This window comes from Neurospora hispaniola, assembly GCF_033458365.1.
Source record: "Neurospora hispaniola strain FGSC 10403 chromosome Unknown B0T23scaffold_4, whole genome shotgun sequence".
Taxonomy (NCBI): Eukaryota; Fungi; Ascomycota; class Sordariomycetes; order Sordariales; family Sordariaceae; genus Neurospora; species Neurospora hispaniola.
This window is the reverse complement of record NW_026944409.1, coordinates 753,456-771,204: the sequence shown is the minus strand read 5'-3', so window position 1 is coordinate 771,204 and position 17,749 is coordinate 753,456. Positions and strand designations below refer to the sequence as shown.

General features: G+C 52.9%; 5 protein-coding genes and 1 non-coding gene across 6 annotated transcripts; 3 read left to right on the top strand and 3 right to left on the bottom strand.

The window, feature by feature from the left end:
• The first annotated feature begins 577 nt into the window (after nucleotides 1-577).
• Nucleotides 578-4,191, top strand: B0T23DRAFT_136235 (P-loop containing nucleoside triphosphate hydrolase protein). Its single transcript, XM_062832278.1, has 4 exons — nucleotides 578-781; nucleotides 873-1,035; nucleotides 1,098-2,397; nucleotides 2,469-4,191. The coding sequence occupies exons 1-4, from the start codon at nucleotides 779-781 to the stop codon at nucleotides 3,952-3,954; spliced, it is 2,952 nt and encodes a 983-aa protein (XP_062692661.1). The 5' UTR covers nucleotides 578-778; the 3' UTR covers nucleotides 3,955-4,191.
• Nucleotides 4,192-5,903: 1,712 nt separating this feature from the next.
• On the top strand, nucleotides 5,904-7,514 carry B0T23DRAFT_428502 (WSC domain-containing protein; the record flags this gene model as incomplete). Its single annotated transcript, XM_062840141.1, has 1 exon — nucleotides 5,904-7,514. One exon carries the CDS (start codon nucleotides 5,904-5,906, stop codon nucleotides 7,512-7,514), a length of 1,611 nt encoding a protein of 536 aa, XP_062692660.1.
• Nucleotides 7,515-8,340: 826 nt separating this feature from the next.
• On the bottom strand, nucleotides 8,341-9,848 carry B0T23DRAFT_337445 (uncharacterized protein). Its single transcript, XM_062835826.1, has one exon. It carries the CDS (start codon nucleotides 9,837-9,839, stop codon nucleotides 8,640-8,642), a length of 1,200 nt encoding a protein of 399 aa, XP_062692659.1. The 5' UTR covers nucleotides 9,840-9,848; the 3' UTR covers nucleotides 8,341-8,639.
• A 1,621-nt stretch (nucleotides 9,849-11,469) lies between these two features.
• B0T23DRAFT_357535 (uncharacterized protein) lies at nucleotides 11,470-13,967 on the top strand. Its single transcript, XM_062836195.1, has 2 exons — nucleotides 11,470-11,571; nucleotides 11,709-13,967. Exons 1-2 carry the CDS (start codon nucleotides 11,482-11,484, stop codon nucleotides 13,521-13,523), a joined length of 1,905 nt encoding a protein of 634 aa, XP_062692658.1. The 5' UTR covers nucleotides 11,470-11,481; the 3' UTR covers nucleotides 13,524-13,967.
• A 232-nt stretch (nucleotides 13,968-14,199) lies between these two features.
• Nucleotides 14,200-14,308, bottom strand: B0T23DRAFT_t167. Its single transcript has one exon. It is a non-coding gene; the product is annotated as a tRNA-Leu (tRNA).
• A 1,444-nt stretch (nucleotides 14,309-15,752) lies between these two features.
• On the bottom strand, nucleotides 15,753-17,284 carry B0T23DRAFT_337443 (uncharacterized protein; the record flags this gene model as incomplete). Its single annotated transcript, XM_062835825.1, has 1 exon — nucleotides 15,753-17,284. The coding sequence occupies one exon, from the start codon at nucleotides 17,282-17,284 to the stop codon at nucleotides 15,830-15,832; it is 1,455 nt and encodes a 484-aa protein (XP_062692657.1). The 3' UTR covers nucleotides 15,753-15,829.
• Between the last annotated feature and the right edge of the window lie 465 nt (nucleotides 17,285-17,749).

Here is a 17,749-nt window from a genome sequence, read left to right as displayed (position 1 = left end):
TTGGCCAGGCTCGCTGGGGTCGCGTAAAGTGGCAGATTTCAGAGTCGCGACGAACACGCGTTTGCTGCCATTGGACACTCAACCAAAAAAGGTCACCACTCCCCGCCTGAGTTTGCTGTAGCAACCGTGATAGAGGGGCTGCTCATTGTTTGCAAAGCGCAAGGGTCGGGCAATTTACATCGGACGGGAGTGAATACGCCCATCATACAAATAATCCAGGCACACTTGGATGGATTGGGATTCTTATCGCGAATCTTTGATATCCGTTTCCCTTGCAACACCCGACACAACCTCACTTTCCTCCCTCCACCTTGCTTCCTCCTCACCAAGATCGAATCTGTTAGGGCTGTCTCACATCTACCCCGCTTCCCTTAGCAGTGTCTAGCACCAATAGGAGTCTAACTCGAGACCTGCCTCTCTCATCTTCTCGTCGTCGAGATTGGACCGCTGCCTCTTTTCTTTTTTTTCTCCCATCTACCCCTCCATCTTGTCTGGTCGTTGGAAGTACTCCCGGTCACTTACACCTTCTATCGCCAAGTAACCCAACGTCACAAACCAACCATCTCTCACCACAACACTCCCCCATCCAGTCCAGAGCTTCACGCGTCCCCGTCGAAATACCCTCAGACCCGTACTGTAATTATCACTCCCTTGTTGTCACCAAGAGATAATCACCAAGAGCTGGTCTAGTCGATGGTGTAATCGGCCTCAGCTGGATCTGAGGTTTTCATGATTCCTTGCTGAATCGCATTTCCACAGGGTGAGTCTAGTGTTTATCATGGTAAGTTTGTAATAATCACTTTCACCTTTTCTTCCATCACTTGCTGCTTTATTCCTTCTTTTCTTTCACGATATTCTGACGCATTCGATAGACTCAAACAAACATGCGCCGCGCAAATCAACATGCCCGCATCAAGCGGGAACCTGGTTCCCAGCAGCCCATGGCGAACTCGGGCCTCGCCAGGATTGACGAGGACGATAACTCGACGGTGGCACACTCGGAAGTTGAGAGACGCATGCAGCGGTCAGATGCCCGTAAGTCAAGTCCAGATCCCCTCACTTATTGATGTCATAACCAACTAACAACATGGTCACAGCTAGCGTGGACACCAGACTTGCGCCTGGCGCGTCGGTCATTGGCGACATGGACGTCGACGGTGAAGACGAGGATGATGAATGCATGCTGATGGAAGTAAAGACCAAGACCGAAGTCGTGGAACAGGACCTTCCTACACCAAGGAGCTTCGTCAACATGGATCGGTCGTTTATCGGCCCCGGCCAGGCACTCAAGGATTTTGGCCAAGAGCTCAAGGATATCAACGATGCCTTGGGCGAACTCCAAGCAAGGGGCATTCAACATGTCGTCAGCCTCCCAGAGCTTGTTCTCGTAGGCGATCAATCCTCGGGAAAGTCGAGTTTGATGTCAGCCATTGCTGGCCTCAGTCTTCCAAGGAGCAGTGGAACCTGCACAAGATGCCCAATCCATATCCGCATTTCACGAGCCGACGAATGGTCATGCCGTGTGTTCCTCAAGGAGGACTATGCCTTTGTCCCGCGCAACCATCCTATCACTCTCCAGGATGTCACCGATCGAGACAGGTTCCCGCCCTGGGTAAAGTTAGACCCAAGTCGACAGACTCGCAAGGAGTTCAAGACGATTCGCGACCGCTTCGATGCCGAGGAAATCGAGACCCTCCTCCGCTGTGCTCAGGTTGCCATCCTAAATCCTAGCACACCTTACCGCTTTTTCGTTCCCCGTCTCAAGAATGAGAGTGGACAATCTGACGCCGCTCGCCGCGAGCATCTGGATCGGATCAAGGAGAAGGAGGCCCACGGCGAAGCCCAATTTTCACCCAACACGGTCGCCCTCGAGGTCAAGGGTCCTGACCTTGCTGACTTGAACTTCTATGATCTTCCGGGTGTCTTTATCACTGCCAAGCGCCCCGAGGATAGATTCTTGGAGCGGGTTGTTCGCAACCTCACGTGCGAATACATTTCCCGCCAGAATGCCATTATCCTTTGGGCAGTGCCTATGAACCAGGATGCCGAGAACAGCTTCGCCTTCAAGCTGATTCAAGAAATGAACGCAGAGGATCGCTGCGTTGGCGTCATGACCAAGGCGGACCTTTTGCCTAGGGAGACCAACGGCTTTTCCTCTTGGCTCTCGATGCTGAACGAACAGGCCCATCGCACAGGTTTGGGCTACTTCATCACATCTCGCCAAGGTAGTGACTTGGACGAGCAGAACAAATTTGAAGAGGCCTTCTTCAACAGGACTGCGGACTCAGCGACTATGGGCCAATGGCCAGAGATTTTCGAGAAATACCGTGATAGGTGTGGTATTGAAAAGTTGAAAGAGTTCTTGTCCATCACTCTTGGACGGGAATTCTCCAAGGTGTAAGTCTTCCCTATTTTCCCTAAGATGACATCTTGTGGTGTGACTCTGATGCTGACTCGTTTTGTTTCAGTCTCCCCGAGGTCAAGCAAAAGGTGTACAACCGCCTGCTCAGGATTGAGGAGCAGCTCGAAAAGTACCCCAATCCCCCGCCGAATCCTGAGATGGAAATCATGCGCAGCTTGGCGGAATTCGCGACCAACGTCAAGACCCGTGTGCTTCAGCAAGAGTTCATGAGCCAGTGGGACTGTCTCTTTGCCGAGCCGTTCAAGAAGAGAATCCTCGGCTGCAAACCGAAATTCAATGTCAAAGAGCCGGACGTGATTACTATCGACGATAACAGCCCGATGGCCACTCCGGCTCCTCTGGGACAGACTCCCAGAAAGAGGTCCATGGCACAGGATATCGCTATGACGCCTTCTAAGCGCCGTGGCCAAATCAAGGTCGAGGATGGCGACCGCATGATCATGTCTCCGTCGACATCTGCCACCATGCGGGGTACTCCAGGTCCCGGATCCTTTCCCTTCTCTCCCGGACCTGGCGGCGGACCACCTCCTCGCTCCAAGAACCTGATGGAGCTTCGCACGATCATTAGACGGAGCGCCATACCCGGCCAGCCCGGGCTTGTGTCGGCCTCCGTCTACGAGCCGCTTTACACCGAGGCAGCCAGAACCTGGGGTCCTCACCTCGAGAATTTTGTGAACCAGACCATTCAGTTTCTACATAACGAGGTCATGAAAATTCTCGATAACGCTTTCTCCAACCTTAAGAACCGGGCCGTTTACCGCGAGTCAGTCGAGCACATGAAATACTTTATGGAGAAACATAAGGAGGAGGTTCGGAACCAATTGAACCTCATTTATAATCTCGAGACGCAGCGCATCTTCACGAAAGATGAAGATGCGCTTCAACGCAACAAAGCCGCAGAAAAGCGCATCCTAGAGCGCCACCGCCACTTCCTCCGCATGGCAGTCCGAACCGGCGAATCCCCAGCCATTCGTAAGATGGAGGAGCTGACGGAGGAGGAGCTGGTTCAGGAGCAAGCCAAGATGGCCAAGGAGCTCAAAGTCATTGGGCCCGACCCCTACGATCAAGAGATTACGGTCGCCGCCTATGTGCGCGGCTACTACCTGACGGCAGCCAGCCGTTTCATTGATATTGTCGCCATTCACATCATGTCGGGCCTTTTACCTAGAGTCGCGTCCGTGATTGATATCTACCTGCACGAGAAACTCGGTCTGTACAGCCGCACTTCTGGATCGGGGCCGGAGATCTTTATGAGACTGATGAGCGAGGGCCCCGAGACGGAGCGCAAGCGCGGAGAGCTGAGGGTCGAGAAGGAAAGGCTGGATCAGGCGATGGAGATTATCGTCAATTTGGAGAATAAGGAGCAGATGGCTACGGCTACGGCGGCCAATTCACAGGCGACGCAGATGATGAGCCAGGGTGGTCATGCTGGTCAGAGGCCCGAGTTGAGCATTAGGACGAATGCGAATGGAGGGGTGGCGACGCCGGTGAGTGAGAGGGCGCCGACGCCTATCGGGACCTATGAGGCTTGAGAGGGAAGTCCAGAAAGTATGTGGGCAAAATGTGCAAAGGATGGATCGATGGAAAAATAACGGTGTTTGTAACAGATGGGAAGGATTTGGTGTTTATCTTGTTGTTGTCGGAGTTGAGGTGGGATATACCTTGCTATACCTGTTGCTTTGTATGAGTTTGCTTTGTGGTCTGAAGACCGGTGTGTTATAAATGGTCCATGTTTATAGACATGAGAAAGAGAGGAATGTGTATCCAGATGGTTTCCTGTGGGTGGTGAGAGTGGATGTTGCGAGGACAAGGTTCACCACCACCCATGGGTAACCTCAGACACGCGTTGAGGCCCTGGTTCATATTACTGGATTGGAACTTGCCGGGGGGAAGGACTATATACCAGGCCCGGAATTGAGGTCGTCACCTTATATCCCGCGATTGCGGAGAGAGGAACCATAACTGGCACATATCTCGAGTGGTGGGCATACAAAGGCGTCGATGTTTACGTATCAGTTGCTGGACTGTTAACATTTACGGGACATAGTTGCCACGAGCTTGGGTCTTTTTGTGGATGGCAAGACTGTTGGGGTTGCTTGCTAGACAAATGATAGCTATTTTGACGCCCAAACAGCTTCACTTTAGGAAGTGTTGGGTACGAAGCAGACGGATTGAGCTCAAGGTTGTCAATGAATATCAATGATGACCTATACAATACGAGACCTGTCCACTTGTTCCTCCTCTCGTGTGATGCGCGTTGTGTCATTCAACTTACCGAGGCTGCTTTTTGATTCAGACGGAGCGTCTAGTAAATCACGCCTCCGGGAAAGTTTCTTTCCTGCCACTTTATTGGGCCCGTCCCAGCTCGCCTGATGCTCATTTCCGTCATACGGAGTCGGGGGGCTCGGCCCTGTCAGGCGTAGCAACTGCGAGTTCGCAGCTTCAAATTAACCATCGTGAGGCAGTTGTCATTCCGCCACTATCAATGCCTGAACTTATCCCAGACTGCGAGGTTCTCTCCTTCGATTTGATCCTCATTCCAGCAGGGTTAAACCACCAAGGCAATCTTTTGACTGATCTCAATACATAATCTGGGTTCCAGGTCTCATAAAGTCTGCGAGATCTATGGTTATGGCAAACAGCTTAGACATTCTATCATCCACCGGTCATCTACATTGGTAAGGCACTCGTGATTATTCCGCCCTGACAACAGACTTGCTCATTCCATCGCGGCATCACGATAGTAAAATATAGCCACAGGAATTCGGGAGTTCAGATCTTGTCTTAGCCACTTCGCCCTCAGAGCCTTTCCCCTCAGGGCAAGGCACATTCCAGCGACACCATAGTCGAACAATCCACCCCACATCAACATCTCAGTCGTACACCACTTTACTTCTGAATTGCCTGTCTGACGTTTGGCAAGCTGACTATTCGGTCATGAGGGCCAAGTGTGTATGCCACATCCATCATCACATTAAACCGCCAAGACAGACACCTAGATTTACCCCTTTAGCGCTCCCTGTGCCTGACATCGGGCCGTAGACTCATGGAATGTGAGACTGACCCTCAAAATGCCGCCCACATTCCCAGCACTATGCCGAGTCACCTACACGCCCCAAACGTTTGGCTTCACTTCTCCGAGGTCTTCGCCTGCCCACCCCATTCCCAAGCCCTGGACTCCAAGAGGCAATCTCAACCTCATCATCAGACCGCGCTGGCATGCTTTCTGTAAGCGCCACTTACACTCGGTGAACTATGCCAATGCAGCCAGGATTTGCTGATGAACTTTTCTGATAAACAACGCGGCAAAGGCCTAGATAACCGGACCGAGGGTCGGTATAAATCCCACGATGGCGCCCTACCTTCCTCCTCCTTGTTGACAGACACAGCAGAGGAATCATCATCTCACCAGCACCAGTCTTTACCTCTCCAGACAAAGGTGTCATCATCTCATAGACGTTTATCACCCAAACAGCCAACAATGGCGCCCTCATCCCGCTCCGTTCTCCTCCAAGGAGCGTTCCTCCTCCCCTTCCTCGTCTCCTCCATCTCTGCCTTCCCCTACAACACCAACAGCAACGCCAACTCCAAAGCAGTCGACGCCAACCTCAACCTCCTCAAGCCCCGCTCCCACTTTCCCACTCTCTTCAAACGCCAACAAAACACTACCACCAATTCCCCCGCTGCCGCCGACATCGACGATGATGACGACTCGGACTCTTCCATCACAGCCATCCCCCCATCCAACCCAGGCAACCGCCTAGGCTGCTACCGCGACGACTCCCCCACCTCCCGCCTTCTCCCGACCTCTTTCACCGCCTCCGACACTCTCACACTTGAATCCTGCGCCGTCTTCTGCGGCTCTTCCTCTCCTTACTTTGGCGTCGAATACGGTCGAGAATGCTGGTGCGCCTCTTCCACTTCGGGATTCAATCCCACCTCCCCCTCCACTGTCGCCGCCAAGGTCGACGACGCGCAATGCTCGTTCCCCTGCGCCGGCAACGCCGACCAAACCTGCGGCGCGGGCGACCGCATCGAAGTGTACACCAACGCTTTGTACCGCCCTCCTCGCGTGGCCAACGTCCGGGGGTTCGATTACCTCGGCTGCTACCGCGAGTCGTCGCCGCGCTTACTCCCCAACTCTCTGCTTGGGGACGATACCCTGACAGCCGAAAAGTGCGCTGCCTACTGCACCGACTTGTCCTTCCCTTACTTTGGCGTCGAATACGGTCGTGAATGCTGGTGCGGCGTGTCCCAGCCTGATGCCGCGCAGCAGGTTCCCGAGACGGAATGCAGCATGACTTGCGCCGGTGCTAGTGACGAGATCTGCGGTGCGGGCAACAGGATTAATGTGTATGGGAGGCAGATGGTCATGCCTGCTGATGTCGGGGACTACTCGTACCAGGGCTGTTATACCGATTCGCCCGTGCCGAGCGAGAAGAGTCTGACGGGTACAGTCATGTACGATGCCGACATGACGCTTGATGAGTGCCGAGTGAGCTGTCAGGAGGATGGATACCCTTATTTCGGCACCGAGTACGGCAGCCAGTGTTTCTGCGGGACCAAGCTCTATGATGGCGACGACTCCGATAACGAAGGCGATTATCCCGCTAGAGCATTCCTTGTGCCGGACCGCGAATGCTCAATGAGGTGCGGAGGCGACGCAACGAATGCGACTACTTGCGGCGATGCCAATCGGCTGTCGGTGTACTGGAATGGCATCGTCAGCGGAGCGCGGAACTTGGGCCCGTTGGACCCTGAGTTTGCGAGCTTGCAAAACTGGAACTACCGAGCGTGCATGAGGGATGATGTGGTGCAGAGGACCTTGACAGGACCGACGTTGAGGAGAAATGACATGACTGTCGAGACTTGCGTGGCGTTTTGCAACCAGGGGGGTTTCGTGTATGCTGGGCTGGAGTTCCAGAGCGAGTGCTACTGCGGAAATGAGTTGAACGGTGGTGATGATGTTGAAGAGGTTGATGATAGCCAGTGTGAGCAGCTGTGCGCTGGAAGTGAGACTGAGTACTGTGGAGGCCCGAATAGGTTGAGCTTGTACCAGCGTGCGGTGCTTCTGGGGCCTGATGAGGTGTAGATTTTGATATGGAGGGCGGTTGGGGATCCTTGGTGAAGGTTTCGCCGCGATGACGAGTGGCATTTTTCCCCTTTTCCTTTTCGGAGATCATACACGATGGATGAACTTGGTTATATCGTTTGGATATCAGACGCGGATTGTCTTTTGTTTGTGTGTATGTCGCTTTTATTACGAGTTCCTAAAACTATCGCGTGCCTTGACAGGTATCTGTCTCCCATTCATGCGAATGTTTGCTTCTGCTGCGAGTAAAGTAAAGTCTTCGCCTGCTTTTGCCACGCTCGTCACTAACAAGTCCTGGTGTAAGCAATCTCGGACGTACAATAGATATATATATACTTTCTTTCAGTGGTCAGACACGCCGACCAGTTCCGTTTTGAACGTGAAAAGCTGTTGTTGTTGTTCTGTTCTTCCACTTGTTTGGTTGCTCCTGGCTTTTTAGTTGGGTGTAATTCCCATCATCCTTGGGGAAGGATGCCCTCCTAACAAATTGAAGGATTCAAAGGCATATATAAGGTCCCGGCACTGTGCTGTGTGGCACCGAAAAACCGATGTTTGACAAGGAAAAAAAAAAAAAAAAAAAAAAAAAAAAAAAGAAGAAATCCCGCCGCCCGGAAGAACGCCTGATTCCCTCAATGACAGAAAATAAGAGAACATGTCGTCGTCAAGTTTCGTTACACGGGTTAGTCGAAATGTAGTAAACAGCCCGCCTTCCGTTAATATATATATATATATATACCACACATGGTGCTGTGTTGCTGGTCAGGTCGAATTGGGCTCTTCCAGCTTGAGCCTGGAAAAAAAAAAAAAAATAAATAAAAAAAAAATTGCCGAATGGTTCGCAGCATCGCTGACCGAAAAAAAGGTGCAAGTCCAGTTGTTTGCCGCTTGTTGTAAATGCCATCATAACAGCTCGTCGAAACCACCATGCCATATGTTTTCTTGAATCACTCCCAATCTCCACTTCGTCCGTTTTGGTGGCCAGTCCAGATGACAGCAAGTCCCCTCCCTTGGGATGAATGGCACTCGTACAATTTGTTGAACCAGGGGGTTGTCGCCGTCAAGACAAGAGTCGACAAAGACATGTTGGTGCCTGGCGATGCACCACCATAATCGGCACGCACACTACTAGATGATCATCTCGTCTTCCTCGCCTTCGTCGTCTTCTTCGGCTCCACTGTCACTTGCAAGAGCCTCGATATCTTGCCAGCCATCGTCCGAAGCAGCATCACCGTCATCCTCCTCCTGATTCTGAGCAGCAGCAGCAGCATTCTGGCCACCACCAGCGGCAGCAGCAGCATTCTGCTGACCTGCAACACTACTCTGACCAGTAGTAGTAGTGGCCTGAGCATCATCAGCAGTCAAAATACCGCCGCCGCTTCCACACGCACCGCCGCCACCCTGCTTTTTCTCGGGTTTAGGAATGGGCCTGCCCTTCTGGTCCAACACAGGCAGCTCATTCCACAGCGTCGAGAAGTTGGGGTGTTTCCTACAACTCCTGCTAGCGACGGTCCGCCTCACGACGTGGATCCTGCAGCGCCTGTTCCTGTTAATCAAGTGGCACATGGGTATGAAGAATTGGCCGGGCTGCTCGAAGCCGGCCAGGACCAAGTTCATCAAGTTAGGAAACTTGCGCAGGCCGAAGCGCATCTGGTACAGGGTCCACGTGTTGATGGGCGTGACGTGGTTGGGGTCCCACTGGCGGTTCCAGTGCATCTCCAAGACCTGCTGGTGTCCTCCCGTTAATGAACCGGCGGGCCCGGCGGGGATGGTGACGGGGCGGGTTTGCATCGCGTGCTTCTCGGCAATGACGGCCAGCCGGGTCAGGTTGGGTGCCAGGCCGGACAGGGCGAGGATCAAGTCCGAGTAGTACGAGTCTGGGCGCGAGGAGCGCTCGGCGCGGATGCGGATGTGCAGGTTGCGGACCGACAGGGCGTTGTTGGGACCTATCAGGCGGAGCCAGTTGCAGCTGCGGTGGCGGGCACAGTCCTGGGCGTCCGGAGAGTCGTCCCGGTGCTCGTCGCAGGGCTCGAGAAAGACAAAGGTGTTTTTACTGTACAGGACAAAGGCGGCCTCACGGGATATCTGCTTGTCGACGTACAAAAGACTGAGGTCCAGACGGGGCTGGGATTCCCAGACGCCGGCCACGTCGGCGGCGGTGGGGATGGTGAGCAGTTGCGAGTAAATCATGTTGCGGACCTCGGCGGGCAGTTCCAGGAAGCGCCAAAACCGAGGGGGGCGATTAGCACATTGTCGGTGTGGTTGAATGCGGGTGACACGGAGAGGGCTGTGGCCGGTTTTGGCCCGTTTTGATGGTCTGGCCGACATGGTGGCAGATTACTTCAAGGAAAAATGTGCGAAGAAGGACGTCAGCGACAAAATGACGCTGTCTGTCGCTGGCGATGATGAGGATGATGCTGCAGGCAGTGAGTGTGTCGATTTGTATGTTGGGCTGGGATGGTGGTTAGGGCCAGGAACCTGGTGATGTTTTCCCGGATGGAGGGAGAATGGTGAGAAGAGGCGACGACGCCGAGGGAACTTTGTGTGATGGAAACCGAAGGATGTGTCAAAGGAGGTGGTGGTGGTGGTGTTGATGGTTCGTTGAGTGGTTGAAGGAGTGAAAGACGGGAGGCGGAGATGCCCTGCCGACGTCCTCGAGCGTGTCAGTTGAGTTAGGTTGAGGCTGACAGTGACGTTCCCGGTGGTTGCCATTTCCAAGTTCCAGGTTCATGCCTGCTGTCTACCTGGGCTGTTACAGCAGGTTAGGCGGTCACTGTTAGCGGAGAGGCCATAGGTTGTTGGGCATCTGCTGCTGCCCTACCACGACCGGGCATGTACACTAGGTGTGTAGGTAGCGTCCATAGTGGGACAGTGCAGTGGGTCATGTAGTGTTATGTAGTGTGCAACAGGCCCACCCGATTCCCGGTCAGGAGTCCGAGGGAGCGAAGGAGACGGGATGGCAGGCGCCGGCGCAGTGAGATGGATGTCTTGCTGGATCAGGTGCGGTGCTGTGCATGAGTGTGCAGCTGATCAAACCAGACGGATGTATGTAGTGTACGCAGTAAGTACTTGTGAAACGCGGGGTAAGTTACCCACCATACTAGTGCTACGTATGTAACATTCAACCGGCTTCAGTTTACGATTCAGAATGCCGTGTAGTCGAGATCCGGAGTGGACCTATAACTGAACCACAACGAACTGCCTGGCCCCGTCGTTTTGGGCTCCGTCACTTGTGGAGATTCCGCCGTCTGTAATCCAATGTAAAGACCACCGTACCCGTTTCCATACACCACAGTGCTACATACTCCAAGTACATACTTAGCCCAGACCTTAACCCAACGGCAACTCATCGGGTACCTTTTCCTTCAGTCTCCCTCTTCACCATCATCGGTGAACTTCCTTTTCGGTTTCGACACAGTTCAACCAGATAGCTAACTGTGGTTGGTTCGGAGAAAACTTGGCGTCCTTTGTCTTGTTTCGTCTCATACCGAAATTTTACCGGTAACGGACTTCTTTGTCGAATCCTCACGATGCTTACCATGTTACGTCTACATCGATATGTCCAAGTCGAGGCAGCAATGATGGAAGCTCGTGTCGCTCACATTCCTACCTCAATGAATTTTAACAACTCGTGGTTTTGGATTGCTTCTTCTAAACTGTTCTATGTCCACTGATCAAGTTCGCTTGCGATGAATGTCAACACTTTGACAATGTAATATTCTTCTTTCCGCCATTTCATCCAAGACACCGAGCTGTATTACTCGAAGATGTCGGGAAAGGAAACGGCGGCAGTCAGATAAAACGACCTCGGCGAGGTCGGATAGGTGATGGGAATGCCGAATTCGGAAGTTGTGAATGGGACCGGGCTCAAGGGCCAACACGGCAACAGCCAGCAACCCGCTCGTGTTGGGTTGTCCTTCCAGCCAAGGTTGACCAGCAATGACAAAACACAGACAAGGCAACCGCTACGATGGCACTTCCTTCGCAACCCTTCACCTGCCTTTTGGGACAGGTGAAGAGTCCTCGCGATGGACCTTCAGGTTCACCTCCAGCCGAACCCGTAAACCTCAAGGACTTGACAACCTCGAAGCAAATAAACAAACATACCTTCTTTATCTCTCTTCCCACCACAAATCCCTCCACCACTTTCTATACCCAGCTCATTTGTGCCATTGCAGTATACCTACCCATCCTTAGCTTACGGCTCTTTTCGACAATATCAACACCCATCTCATGATGGATTCCGACTCAGCCCTGGACTCCGAGATTGAAGTCGACGTGGTCATAGTCGGCGCTGGCCTAAGCGGCTTAAGAGCAGCTGTCGAGTTGCACAAAGCAGGCCTCACAGTCGCTATCCTCGAAGCGAGCAACCATGTCGGTGGTGGTTGTCACGCAGATTCCACTCCTGTTACAGCCAGGATCACGTCCATAGGCGACACCCACACCGAGATGCTCTCCCTGGCCAAGGACTTCAAGATCGACCTCATCAAGCAGCACAGAGAGGGACTGAGCCTCCAACAGCGCTATGACTTTTTTAAAGACAGCCCCCAAGTTTCCGAAACTATCCCGGCGCTTGAAACCGCCGTCTGGCCACCTCAAGAGTACCAACTTTCCTTCAGGTCACTGATCGAAGACCCCGCAATCCAAAAGTTCTACCGCCGCATCTCCGATCTCTCTGAAACCTGGCATGGCCCCGACGCCTTGTTTCTCGATGCGGTCTCCTTCCTTGAGCTCGTGGAAGCTAATTTCTTCCACAGCAAGGCGGTCCAACAGGAAGCCCACTTTCTCACCAGTTATCTCCTCGGCATTACCCCCGCCTGTGTCTCGGCTCTCTACGTCCTCGACCACATCGCCTCCGGCGGCGGGCTTGCCAACCTCTACTTCCACCCTGACTCACCTGGAGGCGGCGCTCACCATTTCTGCGTCCCACAGGGACAGCAAGCGTTCATCGCCAACTTAGTTGGCCTTCTTCCCGAGGGATCCATCCATCTCTCCACCATGGTGACCAAAATTACCCAGCAAACCACCCCCATCAGCAAAATTTACTACCCCCCTCACCCATGCAAAGTCGAAACTTCACCTCCCTCCGGTACCGACTCCACCGCGAGCACCACCGCGAAAACCTTCTACGCCAAAAAGGTCCTTCTCGCCACGCCCCCAGCCTTCTGCTCCCCTTTGTGGACCGACGTCCCCAAAGCCATCATCTTCCACCCGCCTCTGCCTCCCCACAAAACCACCGCCATCAACCGCTACAGCAGACACTGCGGCTTCTTCACCGCTGTGACCTTTTACTTTACCCAGCCATGGTGGCGCGACGCCGGGCTCTCGGGATCCATGGATTGTCGCGTCACTCGAGACCTAGACGGGCCGATCTCATGGGTGAGGGACACGAGTGAAGAGGTAGGTGGCAAGGTGAACACGAAAAAGAAGGTGTGGAGTTTGACCTGCTGGTGCACAGCCGAAAACGCGTACGAAGTCTGGAGTTGGACTAGCAATACTTACACGCGGGATGATGACGAGCCGGAGGAGATGAAAGGTGGCTGGGAGGCGAATCCGGTGTGGATGCATTTGCTGAGAGTGTTCAAGGAGCGGATGGATGCCCTGGAGATGGAGATTCCATTGCCGAGGAAAGGGTCCTTAAATTGGAAGGAGGAGGAAGAAGAGAGGGAGAGAGAAGAAGGTGCGGGACCACCGATTACGTACAATGTGAGATGGTGGATGGGGATGGGGGTTACGCCCCCGAGGGAATTGCCGAGCAATGGGGAAGAATTGGAGGAGCTGTTGAGGACCTGGAAGTATGATGGGCCGGGAAAGGGAGATGCGACGATGAGAGAGCCGTTTGGCAATGTGCATTTTGCGGGCACGGAGACGGCAGAGGAATGGAGGGGTTTCATGGAGGGAGCGGCGAGGAGTGGGTTTAGGGGAGCGAAGGAGATTATTCAAGCGTTGAAGAAGGGAAACTCCAAGGACGGAGAGGGTGGAAAAAACAAGGTGTTGAAAGCGCTCTTGTAGGTGAGGATATGAGTGAGAGAGTTGGAGGAAGGATGAGGGTTGGGAAGTGACGAGCCGCCTAGAACAGTGAGTGCCCACTACTGGTAGCTCGAGCGGAGTAGAGAGACAACTGGATAGCCTAGAAAGAAGCACCAGGATAGAAGCAAGAAGAGAGAATTGGAGCGTAACGAAGGTCGGAAGTGGTGATACATGGCATGATACGAAAATGAAGTCGTGACAATGGTGACAATGGCGACGGCGGTGAGTGGCGTATCCAGCGAGACTGAGAGGCAGCCGCACAAACTTAGACATCAAAAAGAGACTGTGAAAATAGCAGAAGCAAGATCACAAGATACGTGAAAAAATGTAGAACCCTGGATCTTGTGGAAATGAAGTTTGATGTTGCGAACTCGGGCTGAAAACCGCCGACTCCGCATCATGGAACCACCGGAAGTGCGGGGTAGTTTGTGCCCCGACAAGTAAGTAAGCGCACCGCCGCGACGCCGGAGAGATCCGATCCGTAGCCGGTGCCGGGGTCTTCGAGTCGGGAAGCAAATATCGGAAATGACTCGTGAACTACATAGCAATAAAACAAGTGCAGTAGAAAAACAGAACAATTATCATCACCATTCCTTTCAAGATCACGCTACTGAAGGCTCAAAGCAAAAGCCAAAAAAAAAAGAAATCACAAAAATAATGCCGAAAGTGGGGTTCGAACCCACGCTCTCTCGCGAGAACTTGAAGACCTTAAGATTGGAGAAAATCAAACTTAAGTCAAGCGCCTTAGACCACTCGGCCATTTCGGCAGTAAATTGTACCAAATTGCGCTGAGTGTTGGGGCTATGTATGCCACCGGCGCCTGGACTGTTTGCACATTTCAGACATCAACGACTGTCTTCCACAATACCTAACATTACTATCCTAGAATATTATTCTGAATTATGTTGGCATGCTCTTTACCTTTCTGTTCATTCTCACTGTGTTTTGATGTCGGGATTTCTTATGTTGCGCATTGCATTTCGCTTTTGTTAACTACCAAGTTCCGTGACCTTTACACCCTTTGTTGGGCTTGACGATGGTCTCACATCATGTCGAGGTTCTAGTCCGTACTGACTCGCTCCTGATTGATTCAGTATTCTACCAGTCGCTCGCTAAATGGGGATCGTCGTGAGTGTCTTCTGTTCCCAGATACCAGCGCTCAAACCAACCACCTGTGCCTTCAAGTGCTCGCTCTCAAGGCACCTCATCAGCATGCACGCTGCGATTCTCGATGCCCCGAAGGACACGCAATCATTAAGGTGGTTTCATCCGTCTGTCACAGAGCTAGTTGAGACACATCGTCCATTTCTACGCCTGCAGCCTCCCAACCCAAAGGAAACGAAGACAGCATTCAACGCATTTATGAATATCGTGGTTCTAATTTACACGTCATCAAGTTATGCATCTACGAGAACGGCATCCCTTCATGAATAAGATGTAATCATATTGTTAAAAGAGATATACAACGCAAAGTAAATAAAGGGCAGGTACAGCAAATAATAAGACACCCAAGCAGAGAAAAGCCGGCAATCTGCTCCCATGAAAGCCCCCTCCTCCCTTCATGGTCAAAGTGAATTATGTAAGGTACCCATATATAATCCCAATCCTTCCCTCTATTCTCGCTCACAGACCCGTAGTGTTAGGGGTATCCTCTGTCATATCCTGCTTACCTACTTTTCTCCAGAAATAACCCGTCCCAATCCTCGCATTCATCGTCAAGTGACCATTATTCTTTGAACTATCCTTAAGGGGTTAGTTCTTGTTACCATCCCCACCCAGCGTCCCATACGCTTCTTCCTCTCTTTTTTCTTGTGGCATTTTATCCCATTCATGTGTGCGAGCTACTTCTCAGCTTCTTTGCACGATACACTCGTATACCCCACGCATTGTCCTCGTCGCCCTTTTCCTGCCTTTATTGCAGGTGGTCATTTCATTATCATTATCATTCACACTCCTGGTTCTCGTTTCCCCTCTTGTCATGTTTGTTGTGGTGGTGGTTATCTCCAGTCTGCTCGGCCTTCTGCTGCGCTTTTTCCTGGCTACTGAGTGGAAGAGCAACTTTGTCGAGGCATTCTGTTCCAGGTTGTCTTCTGTGATGGTGGTTGTCGTCGAGGAGTAGGAACCTGATGGACGAGTCTTGGTTCTTTTCTTCTTCCTTCCTCTTTTCAAGCTTCAACTCCAGGCCTGTAGTCATCGTCTTCACTTTTGTACTCACTGATCCCTTTCCATTTACCACCACCACCCCCTTCTTTGTTCCCAGCCTATTCTCTTTCACCAACTCCATCCACTCACAACTTCGCCGTAGGCCTCATCGGCGCATTCGGCGTCGCCTTTGTCATCGTCACTGGAATAATCACCAGCGGATCATCATCTTTTTCCGCCGACATTTCCAGCGTCAACTCCCGTTCCGGCGCCTGTCTCACCCACGCATTATACTTGTCTCCCCTAATAGTACACTGCGTGCCGGCCGGCACATGCATGGCGCCCGTCCACCTCCCCGAGGCACAGCGGTAGTAAACAAACCCATAGTTTTGGTTGCGAGGCAGGTGGCAGATGTACCACCCGTCTTGGTAGGCGGGGCAGGCGCCAGTGGGCGGGACGGTTTCGGGGAGGGTGCCGTCTGACCTTTTTTTGATGATGGATTTGGGGGAGACAGGGATGGTGGAGGTTAAGAGGGTTGAAGGGGGGACATGGACGGTGTTGGAAGTAGGGGGTGTAGTCGCTACTGGAGCGTGGTCGTCGTCGATCGATGGCTTGGTGATACCTCGAGAGACACCAGCTGGGAATGATGTGCTTCCGTTTATGTTGACTTCAGGCGCGCCAGTCACAGAGACAGTCGCAGGAAAAGCGGCCGTACCCGCTGTACCCGCTGCCCCTGTCTCGCGCTCAATCATGGGAGTCACGGTCCCATTAGCAACGGGATACGGAGCCGGAGCCGGAGTTGGAGTCGCCGCTTCTCTACCAAGGGCACCAGGGGCACCACCGGTCGGCTTCTGACACCCCTGTCCCGTAGGCGCAGCAAACGCATCAGTCGCTCCATTCGCCTTCTCCACATTCTGCCCCGGATTGGGAAACAGGATATCTCGATTTTCGGGGGTACCACAGCCATTATCAAGGTTCGCCACAAGGATATCCGGCAGCTTCTCAAACGTTTCTTTCGCTCCCGGCTTCTCCTCGCCCGTCAGCTGCACGGGCCCGCACGCCATGTACATCTCGCGATACCCCATCTTGTTGAACCACGTCCATGCGATGGTGCCGTTGCCCGTGGGGATGTCGTCGGGGATGCTGTACTCGTAGGAATCCGGGTTGATTTGGACGGCGCTGGCGCCGGGCCGGTTGCCGGCTTCGTTGCGGGCGATACAGCCGCCTTCGATGGACTTGATCACTTTGAATTTGCTCTGAGGCGTGGGCGGGTTGTCATACGTGATGGAGATTTGGCAGGAGCCCCCGCCGTGGACGGCGGTTCCGATGAGTCGGAGAGGCTGTTTGGAGCCGAGGGGGAAGACGTTGTAGCCGGAGGAGGGCAGTTGGAGGCTGGCGCCCGCACCACCATGGCAGGGGAAGGAGGCGCCGTTTATGGGACCGTTTCCTTGTTGAGGGGATGCGTAGGGGATGGGAAATGTCATCATGGCATGGGAGGCGACGAGGGGGGTGAGTGTGGTGAGGAGAAGGAAGAGGAAGGCAAAGACCTGCCTTGTTGCTGCTGCTGCTCCGGCTGGGGCGAAGGGTGTGAAGGGTATCATATTTGCTCTCGTAGCCAGACTTTAATTATCAAGTGTCTGTCTGTCGAGTGTCGAGACTCGAGATGGAAAAGTTCTTGCCGCAAGAAGACTCAAGAACGAACAAACTATCATTCGATGTTTGTTCGAATAGAAGGAGGAAAATGAACGTGTGGAAGGGAAAGACGAGGGAGATACTCAAGATCAAGGATTTTCAGCAAGTTATTTCATTCGATGCTACTCAGCAGTCCGTGATGAACAGTGCAGTTTGCTCTCCCGCAGTCATATCCCATGGTCTATTAGTACCCGCTTCTTTGTACCTGAAAGCAACGAGTCATTGTTCAATGCCCATTGTGCACGGCTGGGTCACTCAAAAAGGCTTGTTACATGGAGGTGGAATGGACACGGAATGGCGGAAAGTTCCATTGTCAGTCTGTCGAGGGTCAAAGGGGGTTGCTTTGTTACCACGAGGCGATAGGCGGGTCGAGT

Coding starts and splice junctions, on each gene's coding strand:
- B0T23DRAFT_136235 (XM_062832278.1), top strand. Junction 1,036..1,097: donor CATGCAGCGGTCAGATGCCC/GTAAGTCAAGTC, acceptor ACATGGTCACAG/CTAGCGTGGACACCAGACTT. Junction 2,398..2,468: donor GGACGGGAATTCTCCAAGGT/GTAAGTCTTCCC, acceptor GTTTTGTTTCAG/TCTCCCCGAGGTCAAGCAAA.
- B0T23DRAFT_337445 (XM_062835826.1), bottom strand. CDS start 9,839: ATGTCGGCCAGACCATCAAAACGGGCCAAAACCGGCCACAGCCCTCTC.
- B0T23DRAFT_357535 (XM_062836195.1), top strand. CDS start 11,482: ATGGCACTTCCTTCGCAACCCTTCACCTGCCTTTTGGGACAGGTGAAG. Junction 11,572..11,708: donor GTTCACCTCCAGCCGAACCC/GTAAACCTCAAG, acceptor ACCCATCCTTAG/CTTACGGCTCTTTTCGACAA.